This window comes from Boleophthalmus pectinirostris, unplaced genomic scaffold (assembly GCF_026225935.1).
Source record: "Boleophthalmus pectinirostris isolate CB_2022bp ecotype Guang Dong unplaced genomic scaffold, ASM2622593v1 HiC_scaffold_22, whole genome shotgun sequence".
Lineage (NCBI taxonomy): Eukaryota > Metazoa > Chordata > Actinopteri > Gobiiformes > Gobiidae > Boleophthalmus > Boleophthalmus pectinirostris.
Genome location: NW_026571190.1, coordinates 21050926 through 21078172, shown reverse-complemented (window position 1 = coordinate 21078172; position 27247 = coordinate 21050926). Strand labels below are relative to the sequence as shown.

Below are 27247 nucleotides of genomic sequence, written 5' to 3'. Positions count from 1 at the left end.
AAGTACTACTTGTGCTTGAATAAAAGTATAAAGTATACACATAAAAACTTCTAACTACACTGTAGTGACTAGCATTTTATATGAGACTTTGTAGATAAAACCTGAAGCTGACTTAAGTTTCTTTAATGCAGTCTTGTTATAGATGTTACACCTGCTTGTTACTATGGAGATTTTATTGCTTTGCCTGAAATATTCATCAGTAAGGCATTAAACCTATTTATATAACCTATATATACATGTATATAACATATATAACCTGTAAACATGGCCTGGTTGCGCCACTTTCTTGTCTCCATGGAGATATACAAGTTTAATGACATACTGAGGAACAATATAACACTGCCATTTTTGCTCCCAGCAGAAAAGTTACATAGTACATCTTTAATACTACTAACAAATGTATGCCCCAAAATCCCTCCTAACCCATCACAGTATCATAATAACAATAATGACTAGAGCAGAGGTGGACGGCTCATTCCAGTAATCCCACACCAAACTGAGAACACCTTTGAAACTGTGGAGATGGTGATTTGGGATTATGACCAAATTAAATCAAGATTAGACCAGGTTTTGTGACAGATTTTGTCGTATTTTCATTGCGATCTCTCGATCTGGAACGAGAAAATGGAATGATGATATTGATTGTAATAAAGATATAAACCCATTTTTAAGACCACAAATACTACTGTAGCCACAGCTGCCCTGGAGCAAACTGACAGAAGCGCGACTGCCATGCCAATCGGCGCCATCGGTCCCTGTGACCACCACCATCGCTCACACACACCACTTTCATACTAGGCAAAGTGGGTGAAGTGCCTTGCCTAAGGACACAATGACTGGCGTCCCACACTAAATGCAAGAATGTCTGCATTTTAGGTATTTGAGCAATAAACACATTTTCAATCCTTAACTGAATAAACACAAGACTGATATGTTTAATGCCGTACAGTGAAAGATTCCAGCCAAAGCTGTGACATCATAAAAGAAGCAGGTTGTGGACTCCCAAACACAAAAGTTATAATGCACCATTAAGAATTTTAGTATTTTAAGACACCACCCAGCCCTGCAGATTGGGGATGAAAGCATGATGACAGTCACTAGTTACAGTTGTGGACCATGCTCCACCAGGCAAAGAACGTGCTATGAACTTTTCAAGTGTGGATGCAGAAACCTGTGCTGGGTGATGCAAGTGTGCAAAGAGAAATTTGGCATATACAGATTCATGCCAATGTGGCAGCAGCTGCACTTAGAGCACTTTGAATAAGTTTAACAATTTAAGGAAAATCTCTGATATGTTTTTTAGGGTTATGCCTCACATCCATGCAGCATTTAATTACCATTTTGAAACATGATGAGGCACTTACAGGTCATTAGAGATGTTTAAATTGTTTTTGTTATCAAAAATCCAATAAATATGGCTTTGAAAGATAAAATATTGTATTAACTTGGATTTCAACCACAGGGAGCCCACACAACCCTTACAGCCACAAGGAAAATGGTCACATGACCTCATTAATGCTTTGGAGCTTATGAAAAATTGTTCAACATTACAAAATGGATAACTAAGCAAATTAGACTGTAAAAAAGGGATTATGCAGTGTTTTTTATGTCAGCCTCATTTTCATATAGTCCATTTTGTGACATGTCCAGTTCTCGGCTCCAGGGTCGACTTAGGCTTGGTTCCATATCTAGAATTTATATTAGTCCTGGGGGTGTTAGTAATGTGGCAAAATTTCATGCTTGTACCATAAAAGCGAACTATTTTGGTCCTTAACAGCTCCACTATCACTCAAGAAGCACTGTGGAAAAAAAAAGAAAAGAAAAAAAAGATTATTCCTTTTTGAAAATGTGTGAAAGTCTTATGCTAGGGAGTACTTGGTGGATAGTTACGCAATAGTAAGTAATATTTTGTATTTAAGAATAGCATTTGGTTATAAATTTGTTTTGTGAACTTAACTGCAACTTTACTTCCATTTGTAGGCATTGCAAGTCAGTTTCTTATTCATGCTTTTGTCTTGCAACAATAGCAAGACAAATATTAGCTGAAAAAGTCCATACTACACCACTCCTTGCTTTTGGTATTCTTTTGAAAAAAAAAAAAAAAAAAAAAAAAGATTTCCAGTCGGGTAAAATATTCAATAAAAATTTGATGTCAGTATGTTTGAAGCTTCTGCCCTCATTACTTTGTCATCTTCACTAATGTAGATCAGATTTGTGAAAAATAACTATTCAATCATTTTTTCATTCTCTGTCTGTCATAATTTCAAATTGCAAAAAAATGGCATCAGGTCTATTCTGTTTATTGGAGTAGTGTAGTGTGTTATATGGCATACTTTCACTAAAATATGCTGTTAAAATGCTGTTATGATGTTAGTAAAAATAGATTTAATACTGTGTCATAATTTCAGAATTAGCCCCCACACTCATGTAGATGATGTTCCTATTGTCCTGTAGATGTATATTAAGATTCATTTTATATCCATAGAAATCAGTGATACAGTACAATACAGTTATATTTGACATTTTTATCTACACATTTCTTTCAGAGATCTGAGCAACAACCAAATCACAACGGTGAAGGAGCGAATATGTGACAACCTGTGCAATTTAACGCAAATGTAAGTAATGGCAGGGTGAGTCAGCGTCCCATGTAACACGCACATATAGGCCTACATTTGCTGAACTCTCATGCCAATCTGAGCATAGGCATCTTGTACATGTTCAATCAAGCGTATTCAGATTAGGCGCATAGTTCACTTAGTGCACCTACACACTAGATGAATGGTGTCCTATATTGGGAAAGAGTGGGAGGTTAAGAGTAGTAATTACTCCTCAGCAGGTTGAGTCCAGATCCTTTTTGTTTGGGTAGTTTGTGATCAACTAAACCTGTAACCTGTGCAAGCACTATATGTTGATCTTTTCTTATTGTACCACGCTCAAATAAAGTCAAGGAGAAATTTTATATTAAAGTAAATAGAGTGAATGTGCACTAATATTAATGGCACTGACAATTTAATTACTAACCTGCAAATTCATGCCCTGAAAACATTAAATAAAGATATATTTTTAAATACTATATGAATAGAATCAAAATAAGTTAAAGATCCTGTGTTTTAACTGCTCATATAATACCTTTTCAGTACCTTGAAAAACATAATATCACTGTGAGCGGAGTCATCTCTACACAGATCTGACCTGTACCATGGCCCTCTGGGGTCACGTGTTTGTCTCCATGGAGATAGATAATTTTAATGCCAGACTGTGGAACATATTTCAAGCAAAACAATAACATTTGCATGGAGACAAGCATATGGCTTACCCTCCACGTGAAATGTTACACAGCGCACCTTTAATATAATGTGGTATGTATTTTATTCATTGGTTTCAGCTTCTTGTAGATTGTATTGAGGACCTTCTCCCATTCAAAATATATAGAAATAAATACATGGGTTACTTCGAATTGCTCAGAATACAAAACATACAAGATTAAATACATTATATGTTGAACTTACTCTTGAACTTGAACTTCATAATACTACAGTTTTTTCTTTGCTTTTACAGTGACCTGAGCAATAACCCTTTGGAGTGTGACTGTAAACTCTTCAGGCTGGTGAACTGGCTCCAGAAGAAGGGGGTCCAAGTGCGTCGCCCCGAGTCCATGCTCTGCAATCACCCATCAGAGCTTCACCACCACCCACTCCTCAACATCAGCCAACTCACTTGCGGTACACTTAACCAAATCACAGAATACATCCATAATCACAGTGGGGAACCTTACATGGAAAGGCAATGGACCACAATGTGAACGCTCCTAAAATTGAAAAGATGTGGTATTGGTATCAGACTGTTTTAGGGTGTTTTGAAATGGTTTTGTGGAAGGCTAAGGACATTACATCAACAAAAATTAATCACAGTTTTTCCTGATATTGATTGATCTCAGTTTATATTCCATTTATTTTGTTGTTAAAAATACAAAAATAGCTTTCACAACAAATTTAAATATTAACCTAAACAATACAGACTTTAATTTAAAAACAAAAAATATTCTAATTTCTTCCCCCAACTGAGCTCCAAGCAACATGCTTTTACTGACATGGAGGATTGGATGTGTAGACCACTTGATTAAAAGGATTCAAACTGATCCTTCATCATTAGAAATTATCTCAATCTATATTAAAATTCTATTAACTCCACAGCACTACTTTTGTGGCTTAGTTTAGATCAGGCATGTCCAAACTATGGCCCGTGGGCCAAATGCGGCCCTCAGACAAATCTTTCTTGGCACTCAGGCTTCCAGGTAAATTGACCCAAATTACCTTGCATCAATTAAAAAATAACTTTTTACTGCAAGTATTTTGAAAATCTACCTTTATAAAGCTCATATTTAATATTTAGTGTGTGGTTTTAAGGATCTTAGCATGAATAAAGACTGATGGATCATTCTAATATGTTAAACATGCATATATTTCAATTATTCACTGTACTGAGCACCAGTCTACGGCCCTCGATCGGCCCTCTGTTTCATCTGTGTTTAGATTTGTGGCTGTTGGTGAAAAAAGTTTGGATACCCCTGGTTTAGATAATATCTACCCCTAGAAGAAATTTGAGTGGGGTACTCATGATAAATATTGTAAAATTAATAATTATAGAAGTACTTGTTATTTCTTAACACCTGTTAAGACACTCAAGGACAAGTTTCAGATTTGTATTTTTTTTAAACAATGCAGCACAAAAAGTGCTTTAGATGTGGCCACAACAGTTAAACTTTCTATATTGTCATCTCTCGAAATAGGCCTTGGATATAATATTGAATCAATGCTAAATGCTCATATTTGTCTTTTCTTATAGGTATGAACTATATAGCTTGTTTGGAGGACAGCAGCAGTGGAGCAGGAGGTCGCAGTGAGCTTGTGATCTTCTCCTCCTCGACTCCAGGGAACTTCAGCCGGAAACAGTGTACAGGGGTTTGCCTGATGTCGTCCCACCGGTACGGGGGGCTGGGAGCCAGGAGAGAGTGTCTGTGCAGTACCAACTCTGAACCCAACTTCATCAGCGAGGCCCATTGCTCTGCAGCCTGCACCAACCCACGCGTCATGGAGGTAAGTGTTTTCGTACATGGACAATTGAGATTTAACCTTGTGACTACACTTAATGCTCCAATCAATTTGAAAAAAACAATGAATTAATACATCCGTTCTGAAGAACACAGACATTTTTCTCCCTCTCACTGATCTAATCCACTACATGAATCACAAAACATAATAATCGTATCATTCCTCTTCAGGTTAAAAGTGCATTATGAGATGTTATCTGGTGAGCGGGACCCCACTTGCTTCTTAAAGATGTTAATTTGTTGCCTGAAAAGTCCCACAGTACTGCATTAAACTTGTATGTCATGCATTTGTTGAATTATATAATGTATTACTCAAAAATAGCTTGGAAAATAATAATTTGTAATGCTGGCTAGCCTCCCCACAGATCTATTCTGGAAGTCACCCCTTGTCTCCATGGGGATAAATATGTTTAATGCCGTACCGTACTGTGCTACATGGAGATAAGCGAGTGATGTACCCTCCACCTGAAAAGCCATGTGGTGCATCTTTAGTATAAATACTTAATGAAATAAGGTTAAATCCAAGTTTTCCTGTATAATATTGAGTGAACGATCTCACTTTAATTATCAGTAGTAAAGTGCTGCAACTCATAGATTGTGTGTATTAACAGATGATCTCCTCTGTTCTTAGGAATGTGGCTGGACTCTTGCTGATGATGTGTTTGCAGTGGATTTTTCTGTCTCAGTTAAGTCCCTTCCTCCTCAAAGTGTCCACAACCAAATCGGCCTCTCCGCAGCCTCCTCCGTCAGCCCCGTCACACTGTCCTGGGACTTTGGCGACCTTTCACCCCGGGTCAACACCTCTGAAACCGAGGCAACTAAAGCCATGCACAAATATGGACTTCCTGGCCAATACAAAATTGGTGTGACAGCATGGATTGACCACAAAGAGGTGGGTAATATAACTATATATCAAGGAATTAATGCAAACCTGAATGTTATAGCTCCTCATTTTTGGCTGAGTTTCTACTATCTGCTATTCTACTAATCCTACTATTTTTTACAAAATGTCAAACTAATGGATGATTCTGTGTCTTGGTCAATGTAACTGTATTGTTATGTCTGTTTTGCATTTCCACAGGTTTCTGCTCAGGGCGAAGTGACAGTGATGCTACCACCCAAACTACAGCTCCTCTGCCCACCTCTTGCTGTTGCCAATAAAAGTCTGGAGATCTCTCTTCTGAGCTGGGGTGCTTTGGGTTTAAATATAGATTGGAAAATCACCAAAGACAGTGTGGAAATAGCAAAAGGTAGGTTTTTTGGGGCACACCTCAAGCATTTTAAGACTAAAGACTCAATCACGGCCTATTATCATCAATTCAATTCAAGTCACCTCACCTCTCACCTGTTCACTGCAATCAACAATCAGCTTCCTTCCTGTGTTTAGCTTCCTACCCCTCAGTCCCATAGATCATCAGACTTACACAGTGATTTCCTGTCTAATTCCTCCTCTTCCTTCCTCTTTCTTCTATAGACTATGGATAGAGTTTTAAAGCCCATATAAGCGGTTTCATTATGGTTTTATTGACTTGATCAGTCATCATTACCTTTTAACTGCAAGGAAATTCTTCAGCATATGGTATCTTAGATGTGGCTCACCTTGACAACAGTGATAGATTAATGATTATATAATAGTTAGTGTGGTTAAAAATAGATGGCATTACACTGAGAAAACCAGGTTGGTCACCGAGTACACAATGCATGTACTTGTTCTTTAAAGGGCCCGTATTACGCTATTTTCAGATCTATGTTATAATGTTTTTTCCTCATCAAAAACATACACAAGAGTTGTGTTTTGTTTCATTCATACATGTTGAACAAACAGATTTTGCATATTTATGTTGATATTTATGTTATGTTCTACTCTCATACAGAAAACACACTGTTCCACCTTGTGATGTCATGTGATAATACAGGAAGAACTCCACTGTGTTTTTAAACTCCATACACCTTCACTAGAATCATTTGGATAATTTCAGCCCTGGAATTTCCATTCTCTACTAAACAAAAAATAAAAGTGACTTGGAAACTAGCACTTCATCACAAGGTCGAACAGAGCATTTTGAGCTTTGGAGAACCTAATAATACAGGATTACTCAAACACGTTTAAATGAATCAAACACAACACTGGGTATGTTTTTGATGAGGTAACAATATTCTAACATAGCTTAAAACTTACTGGAGATGATTTTGGAAATATAGTAGCTTTAATAGTAACCAATTTCTGCAGACATTACTTAATTCTGTTTTTAGCAGGTTTTGAAACTGTTTTAGATTTGGTTTATTTCTGGTCTGATATCTTTAATTGTTGTTGATACTTATTTTGCCTGTTATTGAGTATATTTGGAGAGACAAGAGGTGTTCAGAAATAGAAGCTGGTAACTAAAAACTTCTTTGTCTCTTGAAAGCGTCTCCTCACTGTCCCGGCGGAGTGGTCCACAATGAGACGTCCCACTGTTTCCAGATTCTTCCAGAGGAGATGAACTGGACTGACGCACGACAGCACTGTTTAGACCGTGGCGGGGATCTGGCTATAGTCAGGAGTGAGGCTCTGCGTGGCCTGTTGGCAATCAATGTCACACAGTGAGTTCTTAGCCTACTTTAAACAAATACATGTAAATGTATAGTATGTTTAATGTTGGATAGTATCGTCTCCCTTATTCTTCCTTCTACTGACCAAAGATTTTTTTTCGTAATTGTCTCTGGAGTAAGCCTGTCTAAAACCCATAGTTGCAGCAGCTGTATTAACTGTGCACATTCCTACAGCCATCGCCTCCTTAACAACTTCTAGAGGCAAGGATAATTTATTTTTTATTATCTTTAATTTATAGTGATATTTTGTTTAATCGGGTGTTTGTAAGCTGCTAGCTGCACCAGAATGGCCCCTCGGGGATCAACTAAAGGCATCTAATCTATTCAATCATAAAAACCCAAACCCTAAACCCCAAAAGCCATTGTTTTGTTTTATTTCATTTAACTCAATCTCTCTGTGTTTGTCTCCACTTTTTTATTATTAAAACCTGGAGAGGCCACTGTAAGGATGTAAAAAGTCTTCTTTTCCCTTTGCCATGTTTTGTTGTTAGAAAAAGAGACATTGCTCAATCAAACAAGATATCTGGGGAAACAATATATATATATATATATGTATATATGTATATATGTATATATGTATATATATATATATATATATATATATATATATATATGTGTGTATATATATATATATATATATATATAGATAGATAGATAGATAGATAGATAGACATATATACATATATACATATATACATATATATACATACATATATATTCCTATTGCTGTCTGTTGTTTTCTGTCACTGGCTTTGCTCTACTTTCAAGGCTTTTGTGTGGTGTGTTTAGGTAGGTCAAACAGTTAACACAACTTACATCTGTACTTACACAGCTGCTCTGTAAACTGGAGGTGTTAGCAGGGTGCACATGCTCTCCACAATGCAGAGAATTTTATTGAAATATTTAGAATGTGGAGACCCCAGAAAATTCTTGGGGTAACAAAAACATGCTGCAGATGTGTGTAATCCCCATTATCCCCTTATTGTGCCCCAGCCTCTGCTCTGTTATATAACACAACCTGTTTTTGTCAGTTAATATTTTATTGCATTCTCAGCTTGAAATCCCCCACATACCCCATCTTCTATTTGTCGTTGTTTTCTCAGATGTCAGTGAAGAGAAAAAAAATAGACCTAATAAAAACTGTTGGAAGTTAAAATATGTGAACCTTTATAACCCTGAAAATGCATAACAATACATTTCTTTGCTAGTATCTATCTTTGAAAAAGGCATCAAGTATCTGGCATAAAATCTATGCAAAAGACATGACTAACTATGCGATTCATCTGTTAAGCCTTGTTTTTATACACAAGCATTTCAGAAGGGGCTGTCTATGAGTGTTTTTTTTCAGTGTGTAAATTATGATCACGGGATGCAATTAAATACATGGGTGCTTTAACAAGACCCCATAGCTTTTCAATCAAGAGAAAATTCAATACATTTGTCATAATCACTAGGGGGACACCAATGGGTTTCAATCAAGGTCCATTTCTGTGGCTCGATTTTTGAGGTAAACTATCACACAATTATTGTACTGGATTCTTTAGTCTACAGCAATATTAAAAGGCAAAAAATCTAATTGTGGGTAAATCCAGGTCTGAAATGATCCAAATGATTGTAGTAAATATGAATAGAGATTAAAAACACAGTGGAGCACTTCCTGTATATCACATGATATCACAAGGTGGAACACAGTGTTTTCAGTTTGAGAGAAGAACTCAGCCTAAATATATAGTGTTTGTGTGTGTTACACACGGTGAATGAAACAAAACACAACTCCAGGTATGTTTGTAATGAGAAAACAACATTATAACAGAAAATAGCATAATATTTGTAGCAAAGTGCGATGCACAGTAGTTAGGAGATAATTACCTATTTAAGGCAACATAAAGATACTAACTTGTATATGGAGATGATAAACTCAAAATTTGAATCCAAGAAAATCATAATTTTTTAGAACATTCATCTACCATTATTCACTAAGCACTCTTGATACTGTTTTGTCAGGGAGCGTGGAGTCTGGTTGGGCCTAAGTGATGTGCAGTCACCGGGAAAGCTGCTGTGGGTGAATGGCTCCGAGGTGCAGGAAGGAAAGGAAGGTCCTCCGCCCCGATCTGCGATAACCAAAGGAAATATGTGCATCTCCCTAGACCAGCGTGGACAGACCAGCTCACACCGCTGTAACATCAAGAGGGCCTATGTCTGCGAGCTCAAGCCCCAAGGTAAGTGGAATAACAGGCACTTAAAAAATTTATTTTCTTTATCTTACAATGTTGTAAAAGCTGCTACATAAGAACTGCGTACAAACATTTTTATATTTTTTTACACATTACATTTTAAAAAGTTAGTTTATTACCTCCGCCAAGGAGGTTATGTTTTTGCCGGCGTTTGTCTGTTTGTTTGTTTGTTTGTTTGTTTGTCTGTTAGCAACATAACTCAAAAAGTTATGGACCGATTTTGATTAAATTTTCAGGATTTGTTGGAAATGTGAAAAGGAAGAACTGATTTCATTTTGGGGGTGATCCGGAAGAAATCCTGGATTCTGGATCACTTTGAAATTTTAGTTAACATTGTAGTAAATGGGGCCAAAAATTTTGTTTCTCAATATCTCGGTTAATTATTGACCACCCCATGAAATTTGACTCAGGGATGGACAATGGGATCCTCTTTCATATTCCAAAGGCTGATCCAGATCTGATCCCGAAGACTGATTTTATCGCAATTTATATAAAAAATGGGGGTAGTCCTTGGCGGAGGTCTGCGCTCTCTGAGTGCTTTTCTAGTTATTTATTTGTTGGGGGCCAGGTGCACATCACTGATCTTACAAAAGAAAAGATGCACACTTAAAATGCACATTTCATTACAATTACATTATAAGACCAACTTAGTTCATCATTACTATTAGCAGTAAAATAGACTAAAATGTCACTATGTCCAATACATTGTTTCCTGCACTCTGTACAAACATTACAGTAGAAATGAATTTGCCTAATGTTGACACACTTGATCTAAAATGCACTTTTTCAAGTTTCTAGTGAAGTTTGATGGTCTGAAAAGAAAAGGCACAGTCTTTTTGGTTTTGGTTTACAGTGGATCGAGTAGATTGTTCAGAACAAAGTTTAATATGTTTTCACTGGAGGTGGAGTGGCATTATTTTTTTAATAGGGTTACTAGATTTGAATATAGAATTAAATTGTTTTTACTGAGGATATAACACTACAAGTGCCTTAATGACTGATTATAGATGGATCTGAGAGATTTGAGCACAGTCTCATTGGCTTTAGACCAACAGGATAAACAGTAGGTTATGTGTGGAACAATCATGGCACTGAAATATATGAAAGCAGCCTGTATTGTCAAGCTGTTCCTCATGTCTTAGGGAAGACATGTATGAGATTGAGTCACTTAATTTTTTTGTATGACAAAGTTTGCTCCAAATGAACACCTAAGTACTTTGTCTCGGTTACAGTATTTATTTTTACTAATTTAACAAAGATATTGGATATTTTCCTAAAATACTCAATATAATTTTTATTTTTGGTAAAATACATACCTACTGTGTGTTTCGTAAGACTGCAGCTCTTTCACTAGTAAACAGGTATTTGAAGAAATGTGTCTTTAACAATGTTTGACCTCTGTTCCTCTCTGAAGCTAAAGGTTAAGTGTGTGCAGCTTTCAACAGGAGCTGTGTTAATTGAGCCAAGGTTCTTTAAAACTTAACTGCACATTCCTCAGAGACGTGAGCTTTGTCAGGCCTTCAAACTAAGAGAGATTTTATTGTCAGAGTGTGGAGGTTTGCAGCACTAGGTAGGGTGCTTTTCTGTCTTTGTTCTCTTCTTTGTTTAAACCTCAAAGGACATAGAGAAAAGTTGGAGATGATTCAGAGCAAATTGATGAACTGTCCTTATTTTTTGAGGTCACAGATTAGGTGCCCATAAAAGGGCATCTTTAATGGATTAGGAGTAAAATCAAGCTATGAATGTATTACTCTTTCATAGAAAGCAAAAACACTGTAACTTTTCTAGTGAAGGGTCTGTCACCAGCTTGAGTCCATGGAGATGTTATTGCTTTGCCTAAAATATTCCATAGGATGTCTTTCAACTTATGTGTCTTGTATGAGGTGTTTTATTGCTAAAACTGTGTATGATGCATGAAAAACATGTGCAAAAACATGGGTCTTACTTTGACCAGGCTTGCCTCTCTACAGATATGACCTGTAACTTGACCTGGTGGCATCACCTGCTTGTTTCCATGTAGGTAGATGCTATACTGTGGAATATACTGCAAAAAACAATACTGGGTCTACAGTCTTCTGATGTCTTTGTAGAAGTTTTTATTAGTCAACTAACTATTCTATTAAGATCATAAGAATTTACCAAGCAAAACAGCTGAAAAAGGAATGCATGGATTGAGTTAGTTGGAGTTTTGGGAGTGACTGGATAGTTTACTCTGCATTCTGTCTTTAGTTGACCAAGATTTTTTTTGTTGTTGACTACAGCCCTTAGCATGGAGACAAGCAAGTGGCAGACCCTCCACTAGAAAAGTTTATGTATTTCATTTCACCATGATGTTACAATAAAAACACCAGATTACCTTGATGGATTCAGGTAAGGTGTATTTATCCCTGAACTAGTTCTTAGGCCTGTGCCCATTTTTAGACCCAAGTCTTTCTGGGTAGTGCCCTGCATAAATCTGCCAGAACTTGTCCTCATTGTTGTGTTTTTGTTTTTTAGTTCGTGTCCCAGATGCTGGTGTGTACATGGTGGGCCTGGCTGTGTTTCCTACCCACAATCCTTTGCTCAATATCCAAGTAGATCAACTCGTAACTCCAAAACCAACAAGCAGTGGCATTGAGGTAAGGAATGCATGCCACTGTTTTAACTGAAATTTACTCAAATCTTAATCTCAGTTTAGTTTACAAATAGAAAAATGCCAAAAGATGCCAAAAAAAAAAAATGGAATTCAACGATTAAAAACAAGGTGATATTTCTAGAGGCTTAATTTAAAAATGGGCATGTATATAAAACCAGACATTCCCAGACATTTTATCAATACGACAAAAATGTAATTTTTTTTCCATTTCATCTCTTCTTAGGTTCTATTGTTTCCTTCTCTTAACTTTATCCACGGCGGTCGGTTGTCCTCACTGGAGGTTGTTACACAGAAACGGCAAAGACAAGTCCAAGTTCATTTCCAGACCTATAGACCCTACTGCCACTACCCTGGCCTTCACCTGCTGTTTCCCGGTGAGTCTCTCAAAGAAGTCACTCATGCTCTTAACACCTCCATTCGGCAGATGTCAAGAAACGTTTAGACCACCTGATCCCCTCCTCTGAGACTACGCTCAGCACTTGCCTTGACTGAACATGTCTGAAACTGTTAGATAAAGGATTCAGAGGAGAAAGCTGCAAAAACAAAAGAAAGTAGGGCCAAAAATAGAGATAACACTCAAATGATCAAGCTCATCTCCCACATGAGCGTATCTGCCTCAAGACATGCTGTGCTGTTTCTTTTATCATATACCATAGATATCAAAAACAACAGGGCACCGACAAGTTGGCTAACTGCTTAAAACCGCATGCATTTGTAACATGGAAGTATAATAAAGGTGAATCCAAAATGGCATTGCATTGTTTTCATTGGGAGTGCTCATTGGCGCATTGGTCCAAAAATAATTTTCTCTTCCTCATTACTTCCACAATACGGGCTAGTGCCACCCAATGTGTGATATCAGAAATGTGCACCATATGACTAGTTCTGACCAATCAGAGCAAATAGTGCCTCTGACAGGGGGGAATATCTTATCCAGTTTTTATTATAGATACGTGGTTTGTATACACTAAGGTGACAGTGACACCAAAATGCTGTATTGGATAATTTAAGGTTGAACTGATTAAGGTTTTTTGGACATTTGTCAAGACTATAATTAATTGAAATTGTATGCTTTGTACTAATCTCAAGTTAGGATAATAAGAGTTAAATGCAGTCAGAGTTAAACCAGTACCAAATGATAGTATAAATAAAATGTGGACTAGTTGGAGCCAGATGATGTGCTGTTACCATTCCAAACCTTGGGCAGCTGACAAAAAACAAAAACAATACAATTTTGTATATGAAATAATTCATACATTAAAAAATTCAACTCAAGTCAACTTTATTTCTAGAAGTTAAAAAACAAGGAGAAAAAAAATGTCTTTTGGAGGGCATTAGAAACAGGGACAGAACATGTAATTTTTGACTCTAGTCCAGGAGTATGGTATTGGGAGCAAACAGCTTCTCGAATACCTTCACGTTAAATCAGCAATTAATTCTGCCCACAAGAGTATCCCTATCAATCTACAACTTCCTAAAGGGGTATCGGAATAAATTAATATTACCTTCAACTTAAAAAAAACTTCTCAAAAATTTACAGATTAATTTCACTCTCAGGCAAATCATTCTCAATTCCATAACACAAATGGAATCAAGACTTCTCAATCGCTCCCAGTGCTAGTTTCTGGACTCAGGTTATCCAGAATATTTATTCCATGACGAACAACACAAACCTCCAACTAATTCAGTACAAGATCCTACACAGAACACACTACACTAGTCAAACATTTGTTTGGGATGGGTTTCTCAGCAGACACATGTACGAAATGCACTCAGAACACATCCAACACTTACATTTATGCCCTTTGGCATCCAACTGTTCTGGAAAAAGGTTCTAACATCCCTGTCCACATTCATAAGCAGTCACATCCTATTATGCCCCTCCCTCTGCTTATTCAGCAACATTTCTCAACTCAACATACCCCGTCCCAACGACAAAATACTTCTTGTGGCTCTGGTCATTGCCAAGAAGACATGAATTGGAAAATCAGGAAACGCATAAACATTACACGTTGGAAAAATCTACTCATGGATCTCAGAATCTCTACAAATGACCAATAATCAATCATTGATGGAACCCCTATCTGTCTGAACTCCACTGTTATTTCTACAACAAGCTACCGAAACATAAACTTCTTAACCATTATCTCACATACATAAAACATTTGATTCCATGGGGGTTTGTTGCTCTTGGGGGAGCTGATGGGGATGGGATGAGGAACATTAATACACCTAGTAAACTGCATAAATAAAGGAATTACAAAAACATATATAAGATAAAATAATAAAATTAGTATTATAATTAAAGTCAGTCAATCAACAAATAAAAACAATAATAAATCTTTTTTTTTTTAATCTAAATTAAATTTGGCAAAACAAGAACCTATCACACTCATGCACTCAAATCTCTCTTTTTTTAATGCACCACATTGTTTTTAAAGCACCTTGCAAAGCTGGGCATACATACACAACTAAATTATTTTACACTGTCATTTAAGGTAAGGTTTTTGTGCACATGAATAAATGGGAGGCTTAAACACCAATACGAAGAACTCATTAACAAACATAACAAGGTTCCCCCACCTCTTCCTCTTCCCACTTGTATCTGTACAGACTGGCATATGTACTGTTATTGTTTCTGTAGTTGTCATTATTCTCAAATAGAGCTTATTCCTCCAATACACTGTTAAGAATCTCTACATAACTGTACCATAGTTGGCCATAATGATTATTTCTAAACTTCTGTGTCAGGTTGTGGAGGTGTCACCTGTGCACCCACTGCTGTTTGTGTGCCCACTAATTCTGAAGCCAAAGACCCTCCGTCATGCCCCCCACTGCAGCAGTGGTGCCCCTTTCAGCAGCAGTGCCTGTCCTTGTCCTCCCCGTGCCTGCCATCGTCCTGCTCCAACTGCTCCCAGGCTCAACTCTTACCCCACGGGGCGCTCAGGCCTCGCTACAGACTGCAAAATGAGGTGGTTTTCACGTTGCCAGTGGGACCCTCTACACACATACAGGTATTTTAACATATTTGGAAAATAACACGTGAACAGTGAGTTGACATTATACGTAACGTAATGAAATTTCATGAACGCATTTAAAAATCATAGTAAATATCAAAGGAATACATAAATTATCATAAAAATGTAATATGGCCACCACTATTACGTTTTTATGATGTATTAGATGAAAACAATATTAAGGATATTAAGAGCTCAGTCAGTTCCTTGCAACATGATTATCATTAAAACTTTATTATAGTACCAGTCACTGTCCCATACAATATACATAAAAATTTGGTGATATGGCATGGAAAAAAATCGAATTGAGATGATGTTGAGACAATATGCTATGTTGTCAATAATCATATTTTGAAATTATTTCCTGTTTAATGCAGCTCCCCACTTCCTGACTGCTTCAGTTACCTTTCTGTGGCATATAAAAACATACTAACTGTATCAGTTGTAATAAAATTTATAATATCAGCCAAGTCATGTAAATCTGTTTGTTGCCAGATACAAGACCAAGTAGAGGACCTCCTTGTCTTTCCGGGGGATGTTTTTGCTCTTCAGCATGATGCAGGCCCAGGGTCCCTCCTCCTCTGCCAGTCTGCTCCTCACTCCCCCTGGCGCCAGTCAGTTTTAGCCATAAATCAGTCGGAGTGGTTTTGGTTGGACAGCACCAGATCTCATGAAGAACATGAAGCAGGCCGTATTCCCCCTGAACTGGACATTGAGGCGCTGGTGGTGGACGGGGAGGCACGATGGGTGACAGACGTGGTTTGCCCCGTCAGAGTCCTCTACGCTGGATGCAGTGAGTCCCAGCTACAAGGACAGCATCTGATGACTGGTTTAAAAGAGCCTGGCCTTTACACTCTGCAGGTAAGACAATAACTACTGAAGACATGATATTGTGCATTTGTGTTTACTGGAGGAGAGTACACGACCTTCTTGTTTCTATGGAGATGTCTGGAATCTTCCACAGTATGGCATTAAATGCTACATGCTTTTCCACCTTCAAGGGACTCAAAACACTTTATAGCAAACAACCACTCACCCAGTCACACACTAGCATACGCTGACACTGGGGGCGAGGTGGGTCAAGTATGTTGCTCTGACCGCTCAGCCAATGTTTAGGTGAAGAGTGGGTTGCCAACCTGTGGATCAGTGGTTAAATATTCTACCAACTGAGCTACTGTTACCCATGACTTAATGATGTTCATGAGGACAAGCAGGTGTCTCCTCAAGTTATAGGTCAGATCTGTGCAGGAGCTAACCTGCTCACTGAAAAAATATTTTTCAAGTTATTAAAACAACTGTAATTGAATAAATGCAAAATATAAACATTTAACATTAAACATTCCAGAACAATAACATCTCTATGAGACAAGCATTTTATGGACCCTTCACCCCCAAAAAAGTAACCACTTCCTGTTGGGCTGTTGTAGGTGTATTCTGCTGAACCGTCCTATCCAGTGCTGGACACATGTTTGCTGCAAGTGGTGCCTCCTCTTGGCTTAACCATCATCCACCCATCACTTCAGAATGGATCCATTTACCTCCAGCCCAATGATACTCACATTCTTCTGCGTGTTCAGTCTCGATATTTGACCAGTGTGACTTGGAGTGGAACCAATAGCACTGTGACCTTTGGGCCCACTTGCCCCTCTGAGTTTGTGTCTCGCCATGGTTTGTGTCAGGCAAGTCCAAACACAGGGTCCCAGGCTGATGCCTCTGAGCCCTGTCAGTACGCTGTGCTCGATTTGGCACCGGGGCTAGAGGGGCAGGAGGGGCAGGAGGGTCCCGAGGGTCCCATACACCTGGGTCTAGAGGCTCATAACAATGTGACAGAGGCCAGTCTGTCTGTGGTGGTCCACCTGGAGGAGGCGCTACAGGGGCTGATGGTGCATCCACACCCCACCCACAGAGTGCTGATGGAGTCTGTTGTGGTGCGCTTGGGCTTTGTTTATTCATTAAGTTAAAATTTGACATTTGAAGGTGGTTATATTATATGTTTGACTGTTTATGTTTTCAGAGTTACACTGCGTCTGTGGCACAAGGCTCTAATCCCACGTTTAAATGGACAGTTGATGACAAGCCTTATTTCACTTATTACAACACTGTGCTCAATGTGATTTACCAGCATGCTGCGGTCTACAAGCTCACGGTGAGTGCCCTGAGTCTATTCACTCACCCTAACAATGTGCCAACAAAGTTCCTTTCAGCCCAGGTCTGCCTCATTACATACTGTATAATTTGAATAGACTCATGCATGCAATGTAAATTAAATCTCAACATGTGTAATTGTGACACAATGTGACCTTGTGGTATATTGACTGATTAAAAAAATGTCTGTCTAATAATGACTTTTTGTATTTTACCTTGTACAGCTTTGCCGCCCTCGTTCTCACTCTGACCCTCTCTCTTGTGTGATACTGTTTTTGCAGGTGACAGCCATGAACCATGTCAGCACCATCACACAGCACTTTAATGTAACGGTTGACCGGCTGGTTCCCATGTCAAACCTTTCAGTTCAGGGAGTCCCGGATGTTGTCCCCCAGGGCTCCACTCAGACTTTTACCACCTCTGTGCTGCTGGACATGTCCGTGGCTGCTACCTTCCGGTAAAAACAGCGAGGCAGTGGATAGATATTGTGGTGCTGATATTAAATACAAGTTTGATTGATGTTATGTGGCAGGTCATGTTGTGAAAACCTGTTATCCTCAAGTTTTTCTCCATTTCCTCCTGATGACACAGCATGGCATCTCTGAATGCTCTTTTACTTACTCATAGCCATTTCTCCCTGTTATAACCTTCCCTTCATTTTTTGTAACATCACAACAGTAATCTTAGCTGCAGAGTCTTGGATTTATGGCTGCGCGGTTAGAGTAGATTGCTGACAAGAATTTTCCCTTCTTTTCTCACTAGCCCTTTTCTTTCTAGTTCTTTTCCTTAAGAAGTCCCACCCTCCTCTCTCTGGCCTCTATGCTCACACCAACCCAGATCCACTGCAGCTTCCTGTGTTTTGACTTTCCACTTCACTCTCCAAGTCTCTAATGTTGTAAATGCTTCTGTAGTCTGTATTCTGTATTATTACTTTTACCTGTTCTACATCATTTTAATTGTCTGTATTTTTGCTTTAGTTGGAATTTTGGTGATGGTGGATATAAAGAGTTTGAATACAAGCCACCATACCCTGCCTCTCTGCAAAGCCCAGACTACCCCAATCAAATCTTACTCAGTAACAACGTCACTTATGTCTACTCCCAACCAGGTATTCTTTATTAAATAGTTACAAGTTTGTTTATTTGCCAGTTACATAAAAAACATTTTTTAATCAATACTTTACTTATTAAAAAATACTGACAAGGCAGTTAATTTTAGTCTCTATTATGATTAATAACATTGAAGCTTCATACAGTATGAAGTGTTGAAGTATGTAAAATACACATCTGGCAATCAGATGACAGGTTATCATTTTGCATTTGAGTTTGAATATACTTTTAAAGGTGAACAATGTCACTTTTCTAGTGAAGGGTCCAACATGTACTTGTGTCCTTGGAGGTGTAAATGCTTTGCTTGGAATGTTCCACAGTATGGCATATAGAAGAATAAAGAATTGATAACCCCTGTATTGAATAAATGCATGATAGATAACTTTAATGGCATGCTGTACAACATTCCAGGCAAAGCCATAAAATTTCCAGGGAGACAAGCATGTGGCGGACCCTCCACTAGAATACACTAGATACATAGTGTACCTTTAATTACATTGTTACATCATTGTTTTTACATTTGGGCTTATGGTTGACAAATGAATAAATGTGTAATGTAAATTCTTCTCTACTTCTGCAGGGATTTATCCAGCTTTAGTCTCCGTGTCCAACCGTTATGAAAACATCAGTCAAACCATCAACATGAGCGTCTACAGCATTCTCAATCACGTGGACATACAGACACAACCACAGCTTCTGCTCGCTGGCCAAGTTGCTCAATTCGAAGCCCACCCTCTGCCCTCTCCGTACGGGATCCACTATAGCTGGGACTTCGGCGATGGCTCTGCCCCACAACAGGGTCGACTCTTGAACCATACATATACTCACAGTGGCGTCTTCAATATCTGTGTCTTAGTCAACAACACCATAAGTTTTCACGCTGCGTATGCTGTCATGCTTGTGTATGAGAAAATTGAAAACCTGACAGCGAGTACATCCTCTCCGTCTGAGCTGCACTGTCCTACAATAGTGCAGGCTCATATTACATCTGGTAATAACGTGACTTGGACTTTCTCTATGGGTGACGGCTCTCACCACACTGTATTTGAACCTTATATATCGCACCAATACAAGTCTGATGGCAACTACACGGTGAATGTTACTGCCTCAAATGCGGTGAGCTCTGCCTGGATAATCCTACCTGTGCATGTATTTATATTCCAAATTGCCCACATTGAACCAGCGGGGTGTGTCCATGAAAATACCCCCATAAATTTCCTGGCATTTGTGACTGGAAATTCCTCAGCTCACCTTTATGAGTGGAAATTTGGAGATGATAATACCACTGATGTGCGTGGAAATCCTCAAACCTCACATACCTATGCAAGAAGTGGGAACTACATCCTTACTCTATCCATTTCAAGTGGTGTCAGTATAGCGACTAAAAATGTGGTAGTTTGTGTGGAACCAGCTCTCAAAAACATCAGCTTCACTCATGAGAAATCCCACTACGCAGTTGAAGAGGAAATTTGGTTTCAAGTCCTAGCTGAACCCAACTTTAACTACAGCTATGAGTGGGATTTTGGCCGAGGTGATAACCCTGTGCTTGTTGTAGGATCTGGAAATGTGACCACCAAATATACAAACCCAGGCCATTACACTGTGACTGTCACCGTCTTCAGTAACATCTCTTCTCTCAACACCAGTGTCAAAATTGAGGTTCAAATGCCAATTGGACCAATTCCAATTTTACATAATGGCACCAATCACAACAACCTGACTCTGAGAGAGCCCTATGCTTTCCACACATCCTCCTTAGCCACCAATGTCTTCTACACATGGCACTTTGGAGATGGGTTTGTGCAAAATGGTACAAGTATTGTTCACACCTACAACATTTCAGGAAATTACAATGTCACGCTAATAGCAGTGAACACAGTTAGCAGCAATCAGACAGTTTTGTCTGTGGCGGTACTGGCTCCAATCAGAAACCTAACTCTTAACTCAAGCTTGATTAACGTCCCTTTAAATGCGTCGGTGAATTTTGAAGCGCATATGGATGAGGGAGATGGTGTGCGCTATTCATGGATTTTGTGTGACCACTGCTCCTCAATTGTAGGGACAAATACAATGTTTTACACCTTTCGATCTGTGGGTACTTTTACAATCATTGTGATAGCTGAAAATGACATAAACACTACACAAGCTAGCATCTTGTTATTTGTGCAGCGTGAACTTGAGGGGCTGTACATTATACCAGAAGATGAACTCAGGGGTATTGGTTCAACAGACAAATGCTACTATGCCACAAATCGCATACTCCATCTTCAGGCTGGGTTGAAAGAAGGGACGAATATGACATTTACTTGGAACTTAATTCGAGAGTTTGAGCCTCACTTGTCTGTATATAATATAACTGGTAAAACTGTGGAGATGAACATCTCTTCTCCAGGCCTCTGTAATATTTCCTTGCGTGCGGACAATCTTCTTGGCCATCTGACTGTTGATCGGACCATCAACTTTCTTGAACCAGTGGGAATGCTGTCTTTGAAAATCAGCCAAAATCCTGTTGCAGTAAACTCTCCCATTAACATGAGCATCTTAGCAAATAAAGGATCTAACTTACAATACCGGTGGATGATAAACAAAGATGTGCAACAGTGGAACATGTCCTCAAAGATGCATAGTTTTGACACTGCTGGACTGAAATCAGTTGAAATAGAGGTTTTCAATGAGGTTAGCTCAGACATTTTGTCAGAGACTGTTAGGGTACAGGAAAACATCTCTGGGCTAAGATTTACAATCAATTCAACAGAATTAAGTTACGTGTCAACCGGTTTTATAAACTGGTTGCAAGGGGAGGTGATCACTGGAACCAATGTTACGTGGACATGGACAGTTGATGGACAGACAGAAACAGGAAACAATATATCTCATACTTTTCTCAAACCAAAACATACAAATATTTCATTGAAGGCATCCAATGACATCAGTGAAGATGTCGTGTCCAGAAATATTGTTGTACAGGACAAGATAAATGGACTCGTCCTCAAAGGTAAAACGTATGTACGTGTGGGCGATGAGGTGGAGTTCACTGTAGCACTGGCAACTGGTACAGATCCTGAAATTGTACTCAGCATCAATGGAGACAACATGTTATTTATGCAACCCAACCAAACCTACGGTCACACTTTTACCAAAGTGGATGTGTACAAGGTTACTGTCACAGCTCAGAACAAGGTGAAAAAGAAAACATTAGTTAAAAATTATGACGATTTGTGGTGTAATTTCTAACTTGCAATATGTGTTTTAGGTCTCTTTAAAGAGGTATACTCTCCACGTCCAGGTGATGGAGAGCGTGCGAGGCCTTTCCATAGTGGGTTGTTGTCCCACAGCCATTCCAGTCGGAGAAAAGAAGACATTTGTCGCTAACATCCTGACAGGCAGTGATGTTAGGTTCCTGTGGACCCTAGATTTGCATCATTTAGACAAAGTTACACATATGAAGAAAGAGGTAACATCTTACCTGTTTAATAATGTCATTTAAAAATGTCATGTTTAAATTTCATTCAACAATTACATTTTCTTTGACCTTAGGTGTCCTATGAGCCAAAAGAAGCAGGAACACTGACCATTCATTTGAAGGCCTTTAACAGCCTTGGTGAAGATCACATCACTAAGGAAATCCAGGTGCAGAATGTGCTTAGTGGTGTGGTTGTGTATGCAGCGCCCCGGGACACTTTTATCAATAAGACGGTGACTCTGATGGCCTTTATCACGCCCAGACACACTTCTGTGGAGTGTCTGTGGGAACTGGGAGATGGATCAGCTACTTTTAAGGCAGACACAGCTGTTGGATATATTTACAAGAAGCCTGGCCATTATCTTGTTAGAGTATGTTTTGTTTTATTAGACATATATTCATATCTTTGTAGCTGGCTGTGTCAGACATTAGTGACATGTTGCACTTGTCCTCCCCTGCCAGGTGAACTGCAGTAATCAGGTGAGCTGGGTATTGGGTCAGGCGGAGGTGAATATTACTGTGTTGGAGTGTGAGGAGCCAGAGGTGCACGTGGTGCAGGCCCCTCGCCTGCCTATCTTGCGTTCTCAGCCCACTCTGGTGGAGGCCAATGTGGATTTGAAAGGTTGTGTTCGTTATGGGGAGCAGTACCTCTGGCAGATCCTTGCTGCTCCCTCCTGTGATAATAGCAATGATGACCAGGTAATGTCAGAGCCATCGCTGCCTGTCCCAGTAATTCACCTGCCCGAGGTGGACACCCGGCGCCTTCAGCTGTCGCTTCCTAAGATGTCCCTCCCAGTGGGGAACTACTCCTTAGTCTTCTCTCTGTCGTACGAAGGTGTGCCGCTGAGGAAAGCGGCCTGTTTGCAGCTCACTGTCATGCCAAACAAGTGTGTGGATATGATATTTTTCTAAATCATGATTTTTTAAAAAATTTAATAAAGCATTCAAATGATGATGAATTTTCCTCCAGGCTGATGCCTATAATCGAAGGAGGGACCTACAGAGTTTGGTCTCGGAGCCAGGACCTACAGCTTAGTGCAGAGCAGTCATTCGACCCCAACATGGACCTACACAGCCAGTCCCTGCTCCACTACCGCTGGGAGTGCATAGGAACTTCACAGGTAATACATTAGAACACATTAGAATGTGTTGTGTAATGTATTTTCCTCCTGGCAGCTTTTTTGAAACACAAGCAAGTTGCATTTTCTGGCACATTCACTGCATAGACATGTTTGTGTGGGATAAACTGTACATATGTTCTTTATAGTTGTGTTATATATAGTAGACGCTTTTGCATTCTGTGGTGTGTGATTTGAACAGCGAGGCACATGTGATTTTACAGAGATAATTTAAGCATTCCTGAGCGTCGTCCCCACCCTGACAATTTCACTCTCATGCAGTAAACAAAGAGCACTTTTCAATTAAGCCACTCATCTGATACAGCCTGGCTCTGTTTTATCGTCTCTTATTAGTCTCCATCTTTCTGTTTCTAGGGGCCAGAGCACTGCTCCACTCTGAATTTTGGATTGGGGTCCAATGGCCCCGTGTTGGGCATATCAGGTGTAGAGCTTGAAGCAGGAGTTGAATATACCTTCAAACTGACAATCAGCAAAGATGGCATGGCTCCAGAGTCTACCACACAGACGGTAAGAGATTTAACATAACAAGAAATAGTACAACATCAGACATTTATATTTTGTGCTTTTATAACAAATGAAATGAAAATGCATGCAATTATTTAGTGTATACAAATCCTCCAGTTTTTTGACAAAGGCATAAAATATGTTTTTCAAACAAACAAAAGATGTATTATGCTTATAGGTGCTGGTACAGAGTGGCGATATTCCTACGGTATATCTGGAGTGTGTTTCTTGTAAGGCTCAGTCTTTTAATGAGGTCAGCCAAAACTCTAAACTCTACCTCAGGGGGACCTGCACCAACTGTGAGGGATTTCACCGAGGGGTAAATTTTATTAAATTTTTTTGTATGATAAACCATGTGAAAATGATCTGCAGTCAGTGAACTTGTGTTTGTGTTTCAGCGGTGGACTGCCATGACGTCACAGAATGAGTCCCTGGTGCTGGACTCCTCCTCCACCACAACAGGAAGTGACGGCATGCACCTGGTGCTGAGACCAGGTGTGCTGCGAGAGGGTGACTCCTACAACTTCACCTTGCATGTTACCGACTCTGGGTTGGATGGGGAGGGCGCTGCGTCCATAACCCTGCAACGCAACATGCCCCCTGCTGGTGGGGAGTGTCACCTGAAGGCTGGTGGTGAAGTGGGAGTAGATTATGGCATTGAAGATGGTGAAATCTGGAGAATACAAACACTCATGGACAGAGTTCAGTTTAACTGCTCAGGTATAACTAAACCTACAAATCTGATTTCACATATGTTTGTTTCTCACTTAATACTTTAATATTCCTTCTGTACATCTTTTCTTTGCAGGCTTCAGTGATGTGGGGGTCTCTGAGACCCCGTTGCTCTACAGTCTGTTGGTGACCAGGTGCAGGGAGGAGTACTGTGAGGACTTTTGTGTCTACAGAGGCAGCAGCCCTGAACACGCAGCCTTCCTTCCCCCAGGTTTTAGCTCAGCTCGACATCGTGTGGCTGTGTCTATCACAGTGGAAGACCACCAAGGAGCTACCAACACTGCACTTAATAAGTAATTACCTTGTATAACATCCAACTCTATAGCTCATATATATGAAAAGATATTCAACATAAGCAGCAAACTTGTGTTTCATCCTTTACATGTTATAAATGGTATTACTTAAAGATGTGCCCTTTGCTGATTATTTAGATCTCTTGAGGTTGGGCTTCCAGATCCACCGCTTCAGTACAGTAGCCTCCCACACTGGTTGTCTGAACTGACAGACACAAAACTCAAAAAACTACTGGAGCAGGGAGACTCTCAGAGGGTCAGGGAGCTATCATTGGCTCTCATCACCGTTCTAAATGAGGTGAGAAAAGTCATTAAACAATCTTTTTTATAACAACTATATTTGATTCAGTTAGGACTAGGAAAATGATTCAGGCTTAGTAACAGCTTAAATAAAACCTTAACCCTAACCCCTTAAATAGGTAGTTAATAAACAATTTATTAAATTATTATGTATATATTTTTTCATGTTTTATTAAGGCAAATTTAGATCTTTTAAAGTAGTACCTTTGTTTTTGTTCAATATAAAGAAAAGAAGAAAATATGTGATTCAGCTTTTTTTTTTGCACAAATAGTATGAGCAGACCAGCCAGCGGGGGTCCCAAGCAGAGCACTTGTATCGAGTCCGAGTTAGAAGCAACATCACCAGAGCTTTGACTTCTCTCGACCTGACCACGGTTAATGATATCCAGCAGACGTCAGCAGCTTTAGCACAGTGCACGGTGAGAAGAAGCGAGAGAAAAGTGCTAAAAAAAAGCTTAATTTCAGTGTTTGTAACGTCATCACGCTTTGTGTTGGCAGGCTGTGAATCGAGAGTTCATATGTGAGGAGTGTCAGAATAGTACACTCAACAAACTGGAGTCCATGTTGAAAATCCTGCAAACGGACACCAAGCAGGGCACTGTCACGCCGACTGAGATTGCAGACAATATCCTCAATATCATGGGTGAGCTACTGATGCTTTTGCAATGTCATCAATCTACACATTTACCATGGTGACGCAATGCACACATCTAGAGATGTTTTTAGATGGTCTGAAAACTCACAAAAATGCAAATGGCATTTTCAGGAGCCTGTCATGTTCTTTATATTGACTGAAGAGTTGATTAAAGCGTTGTCAACATTATTGATAGTTTGATAGTTTGAAGTACTTACTAAAACTAGTATGAAAACTATATACTAATCTGAGGTATTCATATTTTTTAAATAATAAAGAGGACAAATTGGATCTTCCCTAAATAGTTTTATAATAATTATTATTAAAATATTGTATTTCAAGTATCAAAATCAAGTTTGAAATGTTATTATTGTGACAACACTAGATTGTACCGCTGTATATATCACAATTATATTTAAAAAATGACAATTATCAAAAAAATCTACAAATGATGAAACACTCCATTTGAATATATTTTTAGTTTTATGATCATACCAATTATCTACTTGAGCTCTTTTTCTATTAAGCACAAGAGCTTATAAAATCTTGTGATGCTATCTGAGCAAAACAGCAGAGTAAGGATTAAATGGTCCTTCTGAGAATTAATAACTGATTAACCAGATTTTTGTGACGGTGTTAATAGTATATAGTAGTATGATGATATGCATGTACATATGTGTTATAGCTCAGTGCTGACTGTCTGAAAACCTCATATGCTTTTATTTTGTCTTTTGAGACTTCATAGGTAGATAGGTCAGTAAAAATGAGATCCTTGGAAAGGGTAGGGTGAAGCTAAATCATTGTTGTTTCTATAGAACTGGGAGGTAATGATGCCATAACCTCATAGTCCAATAAAATTCCAGCTGAATTCACTTTAATTGCATTTTGGCTGCTCCAGGGCTTTGTACAGCTCTGTTTTAAAATGTATGTTCTCTGATTTTCCTTTAACTTACTATTTCTGTCACCTGATTTGTCTTAAATTTATCAGGAGGCAAGTCTATAGTTCTACTACTTGTATCGATGCTTGGGCCTACGCTGAGCCATTGCATTGTTCTTAATATAACCCCCTCTTCCAGGCGATCTCATCCATCAGGTGAGCCAGTCGGCCTCCCAGATGTACGTGTCTCCTGCCTATGTGGATGCTGCCCCACAGCCATCCCACCCCATCTTCTCTCCCATTGAGGACCAGGGTAACTCCATATTTGACCCTCTACCCCCATCTCTGGAGCCACACCCCTTGAGGGTAGCTGCAAAAGCCTACAGTCTGTCATCTGTGCTGATGCTGATTCTAATGCATGCCCGGGTCCTTAACGAAGAGCCCCTGAGGTTAAGAGGGG

At 39.1% G+C, this 27247-nt stretch overlaps 1 protein-coding gene across 1 annotated transcript in view; it reads left to right on the top strand.

Annotated features, from left to right (window-relative positions):
- pkd1a (polycystic kidney disease 1a) overlaps positions 1-27247 on the top strand; it is a 66116-nt gene that overhangs the window by 19400 nt on the left and 19469 nt on the right. The window contains 28 exon segments of the mRNA XM_055158586.1: positions 2547-2618; positions 3562-3725; positions 4849-5099; positions 5745-6005; positions 6195-6363; positions 7522-7696; positions 9710-9924; positions 12436-12557; positions 12798-12948; positions 15326-15588; positions 16087-16452; positions 17019-17519; positions 17606-17737; positions 18018-18193; positions 18714-18844; positions 19426-22025; positions 22099-22299; positions 22383-22679; positions 22771-23195; positions 23279-23429; positions 23802-23954; positions 24130-24270; positions 24350-24671; positions 24760-24976; positions 25115-25274; positions 25549-25695; positions 25775-25919; positions 26987-27247. The exon segment at positions 26987-27247 is cut by the window's right edge and continues 72 nt beyond it. Coding sequence (XP_055014561.1) covers positions 2547-2618; positions 3562-3725; positions 4849-5099; positions 5745-6005; positions 6195-6363; positions 7522-7696; positions 9710-9924; positions 12436-12557; positions 12798-12948; positions 15326-15588; positions 16087-16452; positions 17019-17519; positions 17606-17737; positions 18018-18193; positions 18714-18844; positions 19426-22025; positions 22099-22299; positions 22383-22679; positions 22771-23195; positions 23279-23429; positions 23802-23954; positions 24130-24270; positions 24350-24671; positions 24760-24976; positions 25115-25274; positions 25549-25695; positions 25775-25919; positions 26987-27247 — 8369 coding nt within the window.